The sequence below is a fragment of the Artemia franciscana genome, chromosome 6 (genome assembly GCF_032884065.1).
Source record: "Artemia franciscana chromosome 6, ASM3288406v1, whole genome shotgun sequence".
Taxonomy (NCBI): Eukaryota; Metazoa; Arthropoda; class Branchiopoda; order Anostraca; family Artemiidae; genus Artemia; species Artemia franciscana.
This window is the reverse complement of record NC_088868.1, coordinates 14905476-14923157: the sequence shown is the minus strand read 5'-3', so window position 1 is coordinate 14923157 and position 17682 is coordinate 14905476. Positions and strand designations below refer to the sequence as shown.

Below are 17682 nucleotides of genomic sequence, written 5' to 3'. Positions count from 1 at the left end.
TAATTGCTTCAAAATGCCTTCCCGGGACATACCTTAGTCTGTAGATTCATCTCTGAAAGTATCATTTTTCTAACCAAAACCCTTTCTGAGAAAGCAAGAAGTCAATTAACTAGAATTTTACCAAAATTTTATATTCCAAAAAATGTTACTGCAAAGGTTGTTTTTCTAATAAAAAATCACCACTGACATATTTATATTATCTTAATTTTGTATTTTTAAAATATCACAAGTAATTTTTTTAAGTGTATTTAATATAATTTTTAGACATGGATAAATGTTTAGAAAAATCTAATTAAAAAGCTCAAAGTTAAAAGAAATGTGGGGAATTTGGGCCCTAGAGGGGGACATGGGGACCAGTACGGGAACTCCGGGACCCAAACTCATGCGCAAGCCCGGTAAAGGAAAACCAATGTACTCAAGAATATTACATTACAAAAAGGATACTTGGTCGGTCGTAGCCATTAAAATTTTTGGAGATCGAAACAAGTTTCACTAACCATCAAAAGAATACGTCTGTCCAGCAAGCATTTCAATCACTGTGATATGCATATACTCGGAATGATGCCAAAAAAAGGCACCAGGAAACAAATCACTGATAGCATTTACCAAATATCCAACTCCAATTGAGAAATTTGTTGCACAGTGAACTTGTTACAATATAATGAGATATGAGACATACATTTATTAAGAAAAGAAAACAAACACTATTCGCCATTCTTACTTAGCATTACTAATACCTCAAAGTATGTATGATACAAGTATCATACAATGATACGTAGCATTAGTTAGGTAGAGTCCCAGAAACGATATATTGATTGCCTAGAATGTATTTCTAAGAACATAATATCATCAATGACTTGTTGACTCTGTCGAGTTACAATAGGAAGTCATGGGTCTCACATTCAATTCCTACACCATACATAAATAGCATAAATCAATGTAAAAAAAAACTGCTTAGAAGCTAAAAAATATTTCATTGGAAAAGAAAACATGTCGCCATCTATAAGTTTAGTTAATAATAATGCCGTTAGTGACTTTTGTTAAATATTTGGCATTCAAATGTATCCATCACAGGATGCCTTACGCAAGATACCGATTACATGGCGCTTGAATTCATGGCAATGTTTCTTCAAGAAATAACAGTTGGCATACGTTTTCTGGAAATATTCTTATCACCAGTAGCTGAGATAGCGCTGTGTGCGTCTTAGGTGTGGTGGGAGTACATGGCGCTTGTATCTGTGTAGACATTATGTTGGTACTGGTCGCTTGTGTTTGCGTAGCTATTATGGTGGTACTGACCGCTTGTATTTATGTAAGGGATACGAAGGGTTAGTAACTCCAATAGTACACTGGGATAGGCCCCCGCTTGTCCCTATTGATATCATAATACTTTAATCCTCCCATTTCGTGACGATTGTAAAATATTTAGGATGACATTTTGCGGCTTTTGGCAAAAAATTGGAAGCTTTATTCTGATTTTCTTTTTTCTCAGCATATTTTTAGGGGTTTAGGATTAGTACAATTTATTGATGATTTAAGTTTGCAGTTTTGCAACTTTTAATTTGCAGTGGTGTAACTGTTGTTAATTTTATTACCTTCTTTTCACTGGCTTGACTGATTTGTATAAATTGACAGGCTTCAGAAATACCGTTTGGGATAAGCAAGAGTCTCTTTAACTTTGCTTGAATTATATTCCAAGGCTTTTTATGATCTTGCTTTCACTTAATGTACTTATGAATTTGAATTTGTCAATACATACTCCCTTTCAAGGAATTCACTAATCCAAGTGACTTTTGGTTGGCTATTAAGACATAAGATTTGCCCCCTCCCTATTTCTTCTGAATTTATACTCCTGTTATAAATGTGACCTTAAAAAGACCTATTAAAAATCGAGTTTGTGGAACGGCTTAAGATCCAATCCTCTTTTTCCGCTAAACGAATTTTAGAAGAAAAAGATCTACCAGAGAATCTTTTATTTCAAGAAAAATAGCCATTTTATTGAATTAAATTTGGTCTTGGCGACCTTAATATCAGTTTAATAGTATTTTTTAAACATTTGAACCAACAGTCTTATTGTAAATGTTTAATCCTATTTTGCAGCTCTGGGTTTTTTGAAAATGTAGCCTAAGGGTAACAGATTGCTTAGAAACCTTTCTAGCTATAGAAAACTGCTCCTGCACCAAGAAGGTGAGGTTTTCTAAGTAGCTCCCACTCGAAGGGGAAAGGGGCTGCCCTTGGGCCCGTAAAAAATTGTTGGAAATTGTGGATTTTTCTATAACATGAGTCTTGGCACCAGCAACATAAAAAATGCCGGATTTCCCTTGACTCTCTTATTCACTTTCTATACTATGCCATACAAACCTACTCAACTATAGTTTAAGTAAGTCCACAAGATATATAACCACTGGGAGATCGATCCAAATAAATGTGCAGTGTCGAATAAAACTAATTTTTCAGATATTCAATTATACGTGCTCTTCCCTTATGCAACAATAGTGAGCCTTTTGTTTTATGAATCTCCATAAATCTTTAATTTTTAAATATTTGCTCTCTAAATTCTCAGAATAAACAGTTACCAACAATTCTTGGCATCAAATAAGACAAAACACTCTATCAGCAAAAAATTAATTTGATAATTTTTGTTTTAGATGGTTAAAGCTCGGAATAAGGTCACGGTATAAGCCAATTGTGGAACAGGTTTTTCGCTTCACTGAAAGTCAGGGAAGAATTTACTTTAATCAGCAACTTTTCAGGTAAGGTTAAAATAGTCAAAGTATTAACTAAGGTCACTGTAATATCTTAAATACGCCTTTGATATTTTAATCTAGGATCTGTCATACTGTTTTTACCTAAGCTAAAGTCAGATTGTCAGAATTGTATTTTTCAGTGATGCTGAATGCTGAGTGAGCTTGAATTTCATACATACCATGATTGTATGCAAATTTCATAATCTGAAAGGGAAACCTAATGTGCCATAAAACTCTTAAAATCGAACGTTTAAGCTTTTGGATTTTTTATTAAAATGGTGACTACCTAGTGAAGGGATCAATGATTCCATAGTAATAATAATCCAAGCTCCTATGCTATTCACACAGTTAGAGAAATAACAATTCAAACAAATAGTGCAGAAGCTAATGAGCATACTTTTTCATTTTAAAACATTAAATTATGCTCACTTAGTAGGTAGTATGCTTGAACTGAAATGACAACAATATTGTGTATATTTAAAATTTTTCGAAGCCTCTTTTGTTAAGTCAGCCTCTTTCATTTTGTTTTAAGTCAGACGGAAAATAAAACTACCAGTGTTGAAATTACCACACGCAAAGAATATATTTATCTGGACAAAAAAAACTTACGATAAGTGGTGTCTGCTAAGGTGCTATCTAAATACCTATTTTATATAGTAAAATCTAATAAAAGAAATAATCATGGTTGCAGCAGTAGCTGCAACCTAGTAAAGAGAAAACCGCAGCCTGTAGTAACCAAAAGTTAAAAAATGCGTTTTGATAAAAAACTACCTAGTGAAAAATATTGCCATCTGTCACTGATTTAGGAATGGTAACTATTCTTTCGGTTAATCTTAAAAGTAAAAGTCTACTGCGAGAACAAATTTATGGTCATATTGAAAAAGAGTCTGTAGCCCCTCAAAAATGGTGTCAGGTCGAAATTAAGTACACTGTTGCAATTAGCATGGCTGAAAATCTTATATAGGATAATCGCAGTCCGCCACCTTGAGCAACAAGAAAAATTTCGTTTTTGCATGGGTAGCACTGATCTGTCTCCCCTTCTTTTCTATCAGGGCTAGCGGGTGACCAGAACATAACAGAGAGATGTTTAATGGCTCAATCGAAAGGAAATCAAATTTTCTCGTACCATTTTTAGGTGACCAAAAAGATTGGAAGGCAACTAGCCTCCCCCCCCCCCCCCCAAAGTCGTCTGATTAAAATTTTGATATAGCCATTTTGTTTAAGATAGTTCAAAGATCCAATAATTATGGTTCTCGTGATATAACACTCCATAGTCAAAGGGAAAAGGGTTGGTCGCGGCATTGGGCGTATTGGTATCATGTGTAGCGGTGTCGCGCGTATCGGTATCGGGACTATCAGTATCCGGGTTTTTTCGTCATGGTTTTGTGCCTCCTATCATGGTTGCAGCAGTAGTTTTAACCTAGTAAAGAGCAACTTAAGTACATAGTAGCCAAAACTTGAAAAACACGTTTAAAAACACTGCCTTATGGGAAAAAATTGTCATCTAGCACTGATTCAGGAATGGTAACTATTATTTCGGTTAATCTTAAAAGTAAAAATTTACTGCGAAAACTAATTTTTGTGATTTTGAGGAAGAGCGTGAAACCCTCGAAAATAGAGTACGGTCAAAATAGAAATTGCACCATTGGAATCAGTATAGTCGAAACTTTAAACGAACTCCCCCTAGAAAAAAATAAAATAGATCATGACATGGTTGCTTCTAGATTAACAATCCGGCACCCTCTTCATGGAAAATTCCCTTCCCCATGAAAAATTCCTCCATGGAAAGATCCTCCCACGTAACCTTCTCCCCCTGAACCCCCCCCCCCCCAGAAAAGATACCCCCCGAAAACGTCCTTATACTGCCCCATAACCAATACTATAAGTAAACAATGGGCATAAGTTCACAACTTGCAGCCCTTCCCCCGGGGGCTGTGTGGGATTAAGTCATCCTCAAAGACATATTTATTGGATTTTTCGACTATGCTGAAGAAAATGGCTATCACAAAATTTTTATCGGGTGACTTTGGGAAAGAAATTAGGTGGGATAGGGCCTAGTTGCCCTCCAATTTCTGGTCACTTAAAAAGGGTACTTTTAATTTCTGTTCGAATGATCTCTCTTGCAATATTCTAGGACCACTGGGTCTATACGATCATCCCTGGGAAGAAAATAAAGAAATAAAGACGCAACCGGGATCTTTCTTCTGGCAAAAAGCGCAAAATTCTACATTTTTGCAGATAGGAGCTTGAAGCATCTACAGTAGGGTTCTCTGATACGCTGGATCTGATGATGTGATTTTCATTAAGATTCTATAGCTTTTCTGGGGGGTGTTTCTTCTTTTTTGAAAATAAGGCAAATATTCTCAGGCTCCTAACTTTTGATGGGTAACTAAACTTGATGAAACTTTTATATTTGAAGTCAGCCTAAAAAGCCGATTCTTTTGATGCACGTATTGGTATCAAAATTCTGGTTTTTGGAGTTTCGGTTATTATTGAGCCGGGTCACTCCCTACAAAGTTCGTGACCACAAACTGTTTGATTTAAATTCAAAACGGGTAAATATTAATTTAAAAAAATACAAAGTTTTCCTGAGAGAAGTAAAGACGTTGAAACTTAAAAACGAACGAAAATTATTACTTGACAGTATATCTAACATATATCGATAAAACTAGTGCAAATAAGCCAACTGATAATATTTCCCTGTGTTTGTATGATTATTAAAACTAGTGCTTTACTGAAAATACTCAAAGACCAGTTTAAAAAACAAGAATATTGATTTAGGAGTCAAAAGTGAGTACGTAGCCTGACAACAAGAAACTAATCTATTACGCATATCATAACTCTTAACCACCTGTGATATCGGTAACTTTCAGTATGCAATTAAAATTATCTTAAGACTTAAGCATAAAAATAAATATTATCTTAATAGCCACAAAGGCATTGAACAGCACCGACAAATATTGGATTGATTTATCAGGTAACAGTTGGTCTCACCAGCTATAACACGAACAGTGAGTAATATACAATTTTAAGTTGTAAAAAACACGCTTTAATATTACCCGAAGTGAATAACAAAAAAAAACAACAACATAATATAAGCTCTGGAAATCCAGTTATTTCTCTCTATACATTCTAGTTATGATTTCTGATATGAATTTCTAGTTATGATTTCAAGTCAAGTTGAGATACAACAGAAAATTCCAAGTTATAATACAAATTCTACAGCTAGTCTATTTTCCTAATACTATCAAGATGACTTTACTTCGGACTTGTCTGCAAACTAATTATAAAATGTCCTTTTCCAAAACCAAAACGAGATCCAATCATTGGAGTGAGCTGATTGTACAAAAGTATTACCAAATTACACGAAAAAATGGATAAAGCGACAATCCTAAGATGCTTTATTTTTTTCAAAAATTATTCTTAATCGGCTTGCTTTTACTGCACCAAAACACCTATATTGTTTTGTGTTTTCAGTAAAGCGCTAGTGTTCTATAATCATACAAACATAGGGAAATATTATCAATTGGTTTCTTTGCACTAGCTCTATCGATATATGGTAGATGGAATGTGAAGTAATAATTTTTGGTAGTTTGAAGTTTCAACTTCGCTTTCTGCTTCTCCCAGAAAAACTTTGTTTTCTTAAATTAATTAGAATAAAGGATAAGCATAGACTCGGGACGTGTTTTAATAATTGTGTTTTAATTATTCGCACTAGCTTTATCAATATATCTTAGATGGACTGTGAAGCAATAATTTTTGTTCGTTTGAAGTTTCAACTTCGCTCTTCACATCCCTCAGAAAAACTTTGTTTTCTTAAATTAATAGAAACAAAGGATATGCATAGACTCGGGACCTGTTTTAATAATTGTGTTTTTATTATTTGCCCTAGCTTTATCGATGTATTTCAGATGGACTATGCAGCAATAATTTTTATTCTTTTGAAGTTTCAACTTCGCTCTTTACATCCCTCAGAAAAGCTTTGTTTTCTTAAGTTAATAGGAACAAAGGATATGCATAGAATCGGGCCGTGTCTTAATTTTTGTATTAATCTTTCAGTGACAGCAAAAATTTGTGTTTACATGTCCTACTTTGAAGTCCCCATGCACCATTTATGATTTATTTTGTCTTTGCCACAAGTATATTTTTATTTTTAGGGATATGTATGACTGGAAAGAACAGAGAGTCGAAACCATTGAAACCTATCATAGGATCAAAAACCGCTGGATGTTTATTACAGGATATCTTGTTGGCCGTGAACTTAAACTATTTTGTTAGGTACTTTTTCATATTATAAACTCATAAATGTTGACAGTTTTACAAGATACCTTGTTGGCCGTGAACTTAAACTATTTTGTTAGGTACTTTTTCATATTATAAACTCATAAATGTTGACAGTTTTACAAGATACCTTGTTGGCCGTGAACTTAAACTATTTTGTTAGGTACTTTTTCATATTATAAACTCATAAATGTTGACAGTTTTACAAGATACCTTGTTGGCCGTGAACTTAAACTATTTTGTTAGGTACTTTTTCATATTATAAACTCATAAATGTTGACATTTTTACAAGATACCTTGTTGGCCGTGAACTTAAACTATTTTGTTAGGTACTTTTTCATATTATAAACTCATAAATGTTGACAGTTTTACAAGATACCTTATTGGCCGTGAACTTAAACTATTTTGTTAGGTACTTTTTCATATTATAACCTCATAAATGTTGACAGTTTTACAAGATACCTTGTTGGCCGTGAACTTAAACTATTTTGTTAGGTACTTTTTCATATTATAAACTCATAAATGTTGACAGTTTTACAAGATACCTTGTTGGCCGTGAACTTAAACTATTTTGTTAGGTACTTTTTCATATTATAAACTCATAAATGTTGACAGTTTTACAAGATACCTTGTTGGCCGTGAACTTAAACTATTTTGTTAGGTACTTTTTCATATTATAAACTCATAAATGTTGACAGTTTTACAAGATACCTTGTTGGCCGTGAACTTAAACTATTTTGTTAGGTACTTTTTCATATTATAAACTCATAAATGTTGACAGTTTTACAAGATACCTTGTTGGCCGTGAACTTAAACTATTTTGTTAGGTACTTTTTCATATTATAAACTCATAAATGTTGACAGTTTTACAAGATACCTTGTTGGCCGTGAACTTAAACTATTTTGTTAGGTACTTTTTCATATTATAAACTCATAAATGTTGACAGTTTTGCAGCTTTTCTTATTTATTGAAAAATAATTTATTTACTTTAGAATTCTATTTTGTTGGTTCTTTTTCGGCCTAATAGTCGACTAAAATGACAAAGGAAAAGAATAAAAATGGTGCAGCCTGAAACATCAATGACAAACGCTCAAGAATACGAAATTATCAATTCTTATGAGTTAAACTCGAAAATCCCTAGTTTAATGCTTTGAGTTATTCTTTGTCAATTAGGGAAAAATTTATTTCTTCCAAAGAAAAGTATCACAGTAGGACGACCAAAGCTGTTGCATATACTGGTGAAAATACTGACGCGATAAACATAGTATGTGTATAGTAGTTTCGAGACACGGGTGTTGACCCATCTTTGATGTTGAATACAACTCTGGAACTACTGGCTTTCAAAACTTCGTTTCTTGAATATTTTCATTTTTTGAAATGATCAAATGAAGAAATTATAAATATTCTTTGTATTCTTTGTATTCCACTAGCTATTCCACTTTGTATTCCTCTTTATAGCTATTCCTCTTTGTATTCCACTAGCTATGTGTGAATTGCAACAGAACAGACTAGGCTGTGCAGAAATTATTATGTATCCTGAATGTTGACAATTTCAATGAAATACGTTTGGATAGTGTGACTCGACCCCTTGATAGCAAGGATCTTATTCTTTGACACTATCTGAATAACATTGCTGCGACTAAGATAGGAAAAGAAGTTAGTAGCTGGTTTTGTATTAAATCAGGAGTTAAGCAAGATTGTGCTCTAATTCTATCCCTATTTAGACAGATCATTTTGAAGGATCTTTTCTTAAGGAGCACAGTAAGGATAATGGAAGAACCCGGAATCAAATGAGGAAGCAAAACTTGACTGGACTTAGATTATGCTGACAATACAAACATTCTAGATGAAAATGTGAGCAGAATGAATAAACTTTTAAAAGTTTATTCATTCTTTGCATCCTTCTTGCATCCTTAAAAGGATGCAAGAATAGGGTTGTAAATTAATGTTAATAAGACTACTTCGCTAGGGCTAGGAATAAGTGAAGATGAAAGGGTGACGTTGGGTAGAAAAAAGATCGATCAAGTAGAAAACTTCACTTACCTAGCTAGTATTATTAGTAAAAATGATGACTTACTTTGATTTATGTCTCCTGCAAGGAGCTGCTTGGCGTAGAGAGTGACGTCTGCCTCCTCCATCCGCTTTGATCCATGGCGAGTATTTGCTCTTCGCCCGATCTGATGTTTGCCATCGTCAGGAACCCGGACACGCTGTCGGCTCAACGTTTTTTTGGTCGGGCACGAGGTTGCTTCCAACCAGCTTTGATAGGGTTAAAGTCGTAGATTGTCTTTGCTGGTAGGTGTGGTGGCATTCGAAGCAGGTGCCCGGACCATCGTAAGGTTCGCTCGGCTGCTTGAATTGAAAATCGAGAATATTTTGTGAGCTGCAGAAGCTTCTCATTGCTGACGACGTCGGATCATCTTGGGACCTTGATCCCCCTCAGGCTCTTCGAATAGAATATTTCGATTTCCTTGAGGGTTGCAGCTGACGCTTGCCATGTCTTAGCTCCGACTAGGGTGTTGAAGACCCACAGTTTTGTTGTACGACTGATGTTCGGTTTTCGCCAGAGGTGACGGTTCAGTCTGCCCATGGCAGAAGACGCTTTGAATAATCTCGCTTGCAGCTTGGGGAGAAGAGAGCCATCTGAAGAGAGTATGGAGCCCAAATAGGTGAACTCTTGAACCACTTCAATCCCAGTGGTGCTGTCCAGGCTAACTGGAGAGTTAACAGCAGGAGAAGACGGATCTATGGCCAAAGTTTTAGTTTTTTTCAAGTTTATATGCAATTCTACTTTGGCAGCCTCTTCTCATAGAATTTGGAGCACTTCCAGCAATTGCCCCATGGAGTCCACCAAAATGGCCAAGTCATCAGCAAAATCAACATCTTTGATGGCGGGATCTCCAAATTTGAGCCCAAATCTGAGACGTGAAGTTGTTTTTGTCATAATGTAATCTACGATGACATTGAAGAGCTCTGGGGCGACCATTGAAAACAGTTTCCCAGGGACTGACACTAGGGCTATTCCCCAGTAGTTGGAGTAGTCGATCGTTGAGCCTTTCTTCTTCCGTAAGAAGATGATGACACCCTTCCGCCAATCCTAGGGATTATCTCTGTTTGCCAGATTGTAGAGAACATAGTTTGGAGTTACAGAAGCATTGCAAGACCGTCATATTTTAGCAGCTCTGAGCTTCAGCCGTAGATACCATTAGCTTTATTATTCCTGAGCCTTTTTATTGTATATTCGATTTCTGAGGGGCTGAAAGGCTTGTCTGGAGCAGCATCTGTTTCAGGTCTTTAGTTGCTAGGTTGGCTGGAATTATCATTAGGAGGGACAGACGCGCTAGTGCTGTTGAGGAGCGAACAGAAGTGGTCCTTTCACCGCTCAAGACACGAATCTTCATCAGAAAAAAGTGTCCCATCCCTCGACAGGACGTTACCCAAAGTGGGAGTTGCGATGAGTTGTTAGTAATAGTAATAGTATCACAAAGACAGTTAAAACTGCAGAAGCTGCATTTATTTTTCAAAACTGATTCATGTGGATCAAGACATGCTTCAAACCAAGGCTTTAAGCCTAATGTTCGATCAGAGGCCCCAAAACATGGTCACATTAGTTGCTTTGTCAATATTTATTGTACCCAAAATAACTACCTTCGTAAGAATGTTCAAAGGATAATTGAATGGCGGGCGGGATAATGAATAGTATTCGTCATCATCATCATACTCGGCCATTTTAATTTCGAATTTATAGCATGCCTTTTAAAACGTAATCCACAGTCAACAAAGTGGGCATCCAAAACTGCAGAAGTCCTCACATCTTTTTCCAAGCCTACATTTTATAAACGCACAAAAACATGCTTCAGCTGAAGGGCCAAAACGATCAATCCAGTAATCGATCATGTGTCTGTATCTTGGAACTGACTGAGTTTTAAAAGTCCTTCCAACAATGGTCAAGAACCCAGCTATCAGAATACTGCGTTACAATTCCTTGGTGGCATTCTTTTCTTTTTTGTTCGTCTCTCTATAGGACTTTTAAATGTTAGAGAAAAGGGCTCTGCAGTTACTACTTCTTTTTGTTTCCAAATACTTGCAGGTCATTCTTATTCTATAAGGTTTTTGATTGCATCATTTAAAAATCTAGAGCGTCCCAAAATTGGATTGTATAAATCTGATAATTCAGATGATTTATTTTCAAGTCCCTCATTTCAGAATCTGAGTCCGGCTCAGATTCTGATTCCAATTTGTTTCCCATGAATCCTAAAATATCATCATTAATAACCTCCAAATGCCTATCTCCGGCTAGTAGGGGTATGACAAACGATCCATCTGTTCTGTTTGATACAGGAAATTCCAGGCCTTTTTCGTCAGTATCATCTGCCGGACCCCCTGTCAAGAGTTCTGCACCTATGCCTCCACTACGTATATAATGCCTATCAAAGGGTTCCTAAAAAATTCCTTCACCTGAAAGCCGGTTCGCTTTATATCTTATTTTCCTATTTTTAGGATCTAAGGTACAGGGAACATCCTCGTGTTGACTTCTAATAACTATACTCTTTTAGGTTTTTTTTTGTTGCATTTGTATCGGTTCTAGGGGTCGATCCTTCTTTGAATTGCGATGGATTAGGTTGATGCGTAATTGGCATTATTTATTTTCAACTTACCTTCAATTAAAATAAAAAGTAGCATCTATAAAATCTAGATCTTTATGCTTAGATGTATTTAATCTGGTTTATTTTTTTTGAAGCTAATTTGCCTGACTGCAAATCTTGGAATATTTCGAGGATATGAAAAGTTTTTTTTTACTTCTGCTTCTTTTGCTACTTCTTTTGCTTGTTTGGTCTTGTCAAGTTTGATGGTTCAGGTGATTAGACCAAAAAAGGGGTAATCCCAATAATGAAGTTTCATGTGTTTTTATTATTATGAACTAGCTGTTGGTGTGGCGCCTCGCCCCCCCCCCCCCGCAAGCCTCTTGGTATTAACTCTTTAAGCAGCTTCCTCGGCTGTTTCTTCTGCCATTATAGGATTTACCATGAAATTTATTTTTAAATGGCCCCTTATATACTTATAATGACGTCATATACAAAGCCTAATATACTTAAAATGACGTCATATGCGCACAAACAAACAAACATACAACTTATTTATATACTAGCTGTTGGGGTGGCGCTTCGCGCCACCCCTAAACCTAGTTGGTGTGGGTACTTCGCGCCCCCCAAGCCCCCCCCCGCGCCCGCGTGTGTAAGTCGTTACGCGCCATATTAGTTACGTGCCATTGTAGTTGTGTCCCTGCATCCCACCTGTGAATATAGATAGATATATATATGTTTTTAACTACGTAAAACTTGCAAATATACAACATTCTTCGCTGTCCCATTGTCTGTGCATATTAATAGATTGTCAGGTGTACCGACTCTTGAACATGCAATATATAACTGTCCATGGGAAAAACAATCCGTATTCAGATATACACCTCATTATTCTAATGATTGTCCTTGAGCTTTGTTGATGGTGATTGCTAATTGATTATTCCCTGTGTCCCCGTCGTCATTTATATATCCCCCTGTGCCCCCCGGCGTCCCCGTTGTAGTTGTGTCCCGGTGTTTTTTTTCTTTTTAGTTTTTTACCTTTTTATTTTTTTCCTTTTTTAAGTTTTTTTCTTTTAGGTTTTTTCTGTTTTAGCTGTTTTCGCGCCATATTAGTTACGCGCCTTTGTAGTTGTATCCCTGTGTCCCACCTGTTAATATAGATAGATACATATATGTTTTTAACTACGTAAAACTTGCGAATATACAACATTCTTCGCTGTCCCATTGTCTGTGCATATAAATAGATTGTTTGTATACCGACTCTTGAACATGCATCATATAATTGTCCATGGGAAAAACAATCCGTATTCAGATCTATACCTCATTATTATAAAGATTGCCCTTGAGCTTTGTTGATGGTGATTGCTAATCGAACATTCCCTGTGTCCCGGTCGTCATTAATATATCCCCCTTTGCCCCCTCCCCGCGTCTCCGTTGTAGTTGTGTCCCTGTGTCCCGGTCCTCATTTATATTCCCTGTGTCCCAGTCGTTATTTGTGTCCCGGTCTCCCAGTCTGTAATTTTTCTTTGAGTGTCTCGGTCATCATTTGTGTCCTGGTCTGTAATTTTGTCAGTCGACAAACATGACGTCAGTCAAAGGATGATTAAATCTATATATATAAAAATAAGTTGTCTGTGGGTTATGTCTGTCGAGTGACGTCATGTCATCATGTCGTCATGAAGTTAGCTGTCGTCATGTTTGTTATGACGATGACGTCATTAAAGGTATTTAAGAAAAACGTTCAAAGACAAAGTTTTAACTGTAAGAAGATCGTGGACGGAAAAATGTTTAATTGTAATGGCAACAGCCGAGGAAGCTGCTCAAAGAGTCTATGCCAAAAAACTTGCGGCTGATAGAGAAAGTAAGAAAAGAAAGCGTGCCGAGCCCCCCCCCCCAAGCCCCCCACGCGCGTAAGTCGTTACACGCCATTGTAGTTGTGTCCCTGTGTCCCACCTGTGAATAGAGATAGAGATATATATATATATATATATATATATATATATATATATATGTTTTTACTACGTAAAACATGCGAATATACAACATTCTTCGCTGTCCCATTGTCTGTGCATATAAATAGATTGTCAGGTTTACTGAATCTTGAACATGCAACATACAATTGCCCATGGGAAAAACAATCCGTATTCAGATCTATAACTCATTATTCTACTGATGTGTCCCTGTGTCCCGGTCATCATTTTTATTCGCTGTGTCCCGGTCGTCATTTGTGTTCCGGTGCCCCAGTTTATAATTTCTCTTTGAGTGTCCCGGTCGTCATTTATATTCCCTGTATTCCGGTGTCCCGGTCGTCATTTGTGTCCCGGTCTGCAGTTTCTATTCGAACAATCCCTGTGTCCCGGTCGTCATTTATATATCCCGCCTGTGCCCCCGGCATCCCCGTTGTAGTTGTGTCCCTATGTCCCGGTCGTCATTTATATTCCCTGTGTCCTGGTCGTGATTTGTGTCCGGGTGTCCCGGTCTGTAATTTCTCTTTGAGGTTCCCGGTCGTCATTTATATTTCCTGTGTCCCGGTCGTCATTTGTGTCCCGGTGTCCCGGTATGTAATTTCGTCAGTTGACAAACATGACGTCAGTCGACAAACAACTTCATGATGCATACAGCTCAATCCTTATAATGACGTCAGTCGACAAACATGACGTCAGTCGACATACAAACATGACGTCACTCGACACACACACACACACACAGACAACTTATTTTTATATATATAGATAGATATAAGAAGATAGATAGAAGATAGATAGATTCAGATCTATACCGCATTTTCCTACCGATTGCCCTTGAGCTTTGTTGATGGTGATTGCTAATCGAACATTCCCTGTGTCCCCGTCGTCATTTATATATCCTCCTGTGCCCCCGGCGTCCCCGTTGTAGTTATGTCCCTGTTTGCTGGTCGTCATTTATATTCTCTGTGTCCCAGTCGTCATTTGTGTCCCGGTATCCCAGTCTATAATCTCTCTTTGAGTGTCCCGGTCGTCATATATATTCCCTCTGTCCCTATGTCCCGGTCGTCATTTGTGTCCCGGTGTCCTGGTCTGTAATTTCTCTTTGAGTGTCCCGGTCGTCATTTATATTCCCTGTGTCCCGGTCCACTTCAACATCCACTTAGGACAATTCGTCGAAATGACACAAAATTAACTTGGAAGTGTTAAAAGCATACTACTCTTAATACTGAAAGGACAGGTATTGACATTTTTGAAACAAATTGAAAATACCATAGGTATAGAAGCTACCTCAACAATTAACTCAATAGAGTTATTGCATCAAGCCTTTCAGAAAAGATTGATTGACACTAGTTCACTGAATAAATTAAAACATGGAATAGTGACATTTGAACAGACTCAAAATGTGAGAGTACATATACATAAAAGTAGAATTGCAACAGAAGCGCGATAAGGTCCAGGTGAAGGGGAATTATATGAGAAAATAATACTTAACGCATTTAAACAGGGACTCAACCCAAAATTATATCGTCTATTAATTGCCAAAGATATTGAAAATTTAGATTTGGCAGTTCAAAAGATGGAGAGAGCATGTAAAATTGACTCAATTGTCTTACAAAATCAAAAATTATCGATACATGGGGTAGAAAATAAAACCCTTATAAGATTAAGAGATTCTCCGCGATATTTCTTCAGAGAATCATCGCCAAAACCCGTTTGAAATGAAAATCGAACCCAGACATCTCCAAGACAAGTACGTTTCGCCCCCAATAATCAATTGAGATTACAAACCGATAACCAACCAATCAGGGGTTACACCTGTAACCGATTAGGCCATATAGCCAGGAATTGTTTGGTAAACAACAATTATCGCCCCAATTTTAGGGGAACGAGCAACCGTTTGTCCAGGGGGACAAACTATAGTGGGTACGCCGAAAGAAGTAACCGAGGGAACACTTTTTTGACAAGAAAGAATCACCAAATTCCAAATCAAAATTTCCGACGCAATACGTATCAGTATCCCAGGAGAACAAACCAACCTAATAACGGTTGAAATAGGAATACAAGGGGTAATTATATCAGCCGACGGCAACAATATACCAACTCTACTTCGAATAACAATCAAGGAAACCAAGGTAGAACAAAATGAAGGTTCTACACCTAACATTTGGGAAACCCAGGGAAACAATACAAGCCTCCAAAACTCGTAGGACCAAAATTTGGCGGCAGATATTTTTATAGGTCTCCACCAGTGATTATACCATTTTTAAGTGCAGAAAATAATAACATATTACCGATATTCAAAAATTTTAATGTCGCAAATATTTATTTTTCAGCCCTTATAGATTCAGGGGGAACGGTAAATATTGTAAATACATCCTTATTTAACATATTGCCCAATGATATTAAACGAAAAATGAGTAAAGTATGCCCCAACTTGTCGAGTGTAACCGGGCATGGTCTAGACGTAAAAGGATCTGTGTATCTAACAATACGCAAGGATAACAAGAAATTTCCTACTCGATTTAAAATTTTCAAAAATTTTCCATATCAGGCAATAATGGGCGCTAATTTTTTAAAAGCCAATAAAATATTATTAGACGTTGCTAACTCGAAATTCGTCTACCAGAATAATAACAAAACAATAATAAACAACATAAAAACTGATCCAATAACGGCGAACAAATTCATGGATTGAATCCTAGGATTAATGAGCTATTTTAGAAAATTCATAAGGAATTACGTACAGGTAGCAAATCCACTAACTGACCTTACCAGAGGAAATCCTACAAACAATACTTGGGCAAAAAACCCAAAAATTCCTTAGATTACCTAAAAAAGGCACTCATGTCAGAACCTATCTTATCATTACCAGATTTCCAAACAGGACAATTCGTTGTTACAACGGATGCCACAACCAAGGGAATCGGGGTAATCTTCTCTCACATAATAAACGGAGAGGAAAAAGTTATAGCGTACGCTTCTCGTACCATAACCCCTGGAGAAAGTAATTACTCAGCTACACAGCTTGAATTATTGTCGACTATACACCACTTAGACAATTTTCGACACTATCTAGTGGGAAGAAAGTTAAAACTACGTTCCGACCATAAAAGCCTGCAATATTTACAGACTCAAAAAGCCAACGGGGATACGAGCAAGATGGATCCTAAAGATTCAAGATTTAGATTATGAATTTGAATAATCTCAAGGGAAAACAAAATGCCCCATATGACTGTCTAAGTAGATTTCCAGATGATACCCCTTTAGAAAATGAAACCGAAAAAGTTAACGCAATAAAATCAAAATATGCTCCAAAAAACAAAAAATTAAAAATAAAAAGCGATAATCCTGTCAAGGAAGAGAACAAAGACGGCCCATTTTCATTAAATAATATAAAAATATGTAAAAAAAAAACACAAAACCTGTGCTGCCCTAACAGATTATTTCTTGTACGACGAAGAACTACCTGAAACTCTGAAATCTTTCAAAAAAGAAATTGACAATTTCTACTATGATTTAGATGAAAAAATATTGTGTAGAATTGTGACAGATGATAATAATAGGAACCAAACTTCCATAATACCAGTTTTACCCCAAAGTCTAGAAAGCCCCGCATTTGAATTTTTTCATTCAGAAATGGACGGACATGTAGGAATAAGTAAAACCTTCCATAGACTAAAGCAGTACTTTTTCGTTACTTCAGCCTTAACAAAACCGAAGAATTACGTAAATAGTTGTGAAACATGTAACTTAAGAAAAACCCCCTCAAATTTACCTTAATCCAGCAATGGGGAGAACACTTACAGCCAGGTTTCCATTTGATATAGTTTCTTTTGATTTGTATGGTACTAGTGGTGGACTACCCACATCCAACAAAGGACATACTTGCGTACTCTAATAGATCAGTTTTCTGGTTTTACGTTTGCTAAACCGTTAAAAAACCAAAGTGCTTATACCACAAGCAAAGCACTCGCTAAAATATTTCTTAATTTTGGAATCCCTAATACTGTATTAAGTGATAATGGAACTAATTTCGTCTCAAAAGTAACCAAAGATTTAATGTAATTCTTTCAAATAAATACCATACCATACCATACCACCCC

At 36.5% G+C, this 17682-nt stretch overlaps 1 protein-coding gene across 1 annotated transcript in view; it reads left to right on the top strand.

Annotated features, from left to right (window-relative positions):
- Positions 1 to 7057, top strand: part of LOC136028494 (leukotriene A-4 hydrolase-like) — a 51982-nt gene extending 44925 nt beyond the window's left edge. The window contains exons 7-8 of the mRNA XM_065706337.1: positions 2649 to 2753; positions 6905 to 7057. Of these exons, the coding sequence (XP_065562409.1) occupies positions 2649 to 2753; positions 6905 to 7025 (226 nt within the window). The 3' untranslated portion in view covers positions 7026 to 7057. The remainder of the gene's footprint in view (positions 1 to 2648; positions 2754 to 6904) is intronic.
- Positions 7058 to 17682: the final 10625 nt, after the last annotated feature.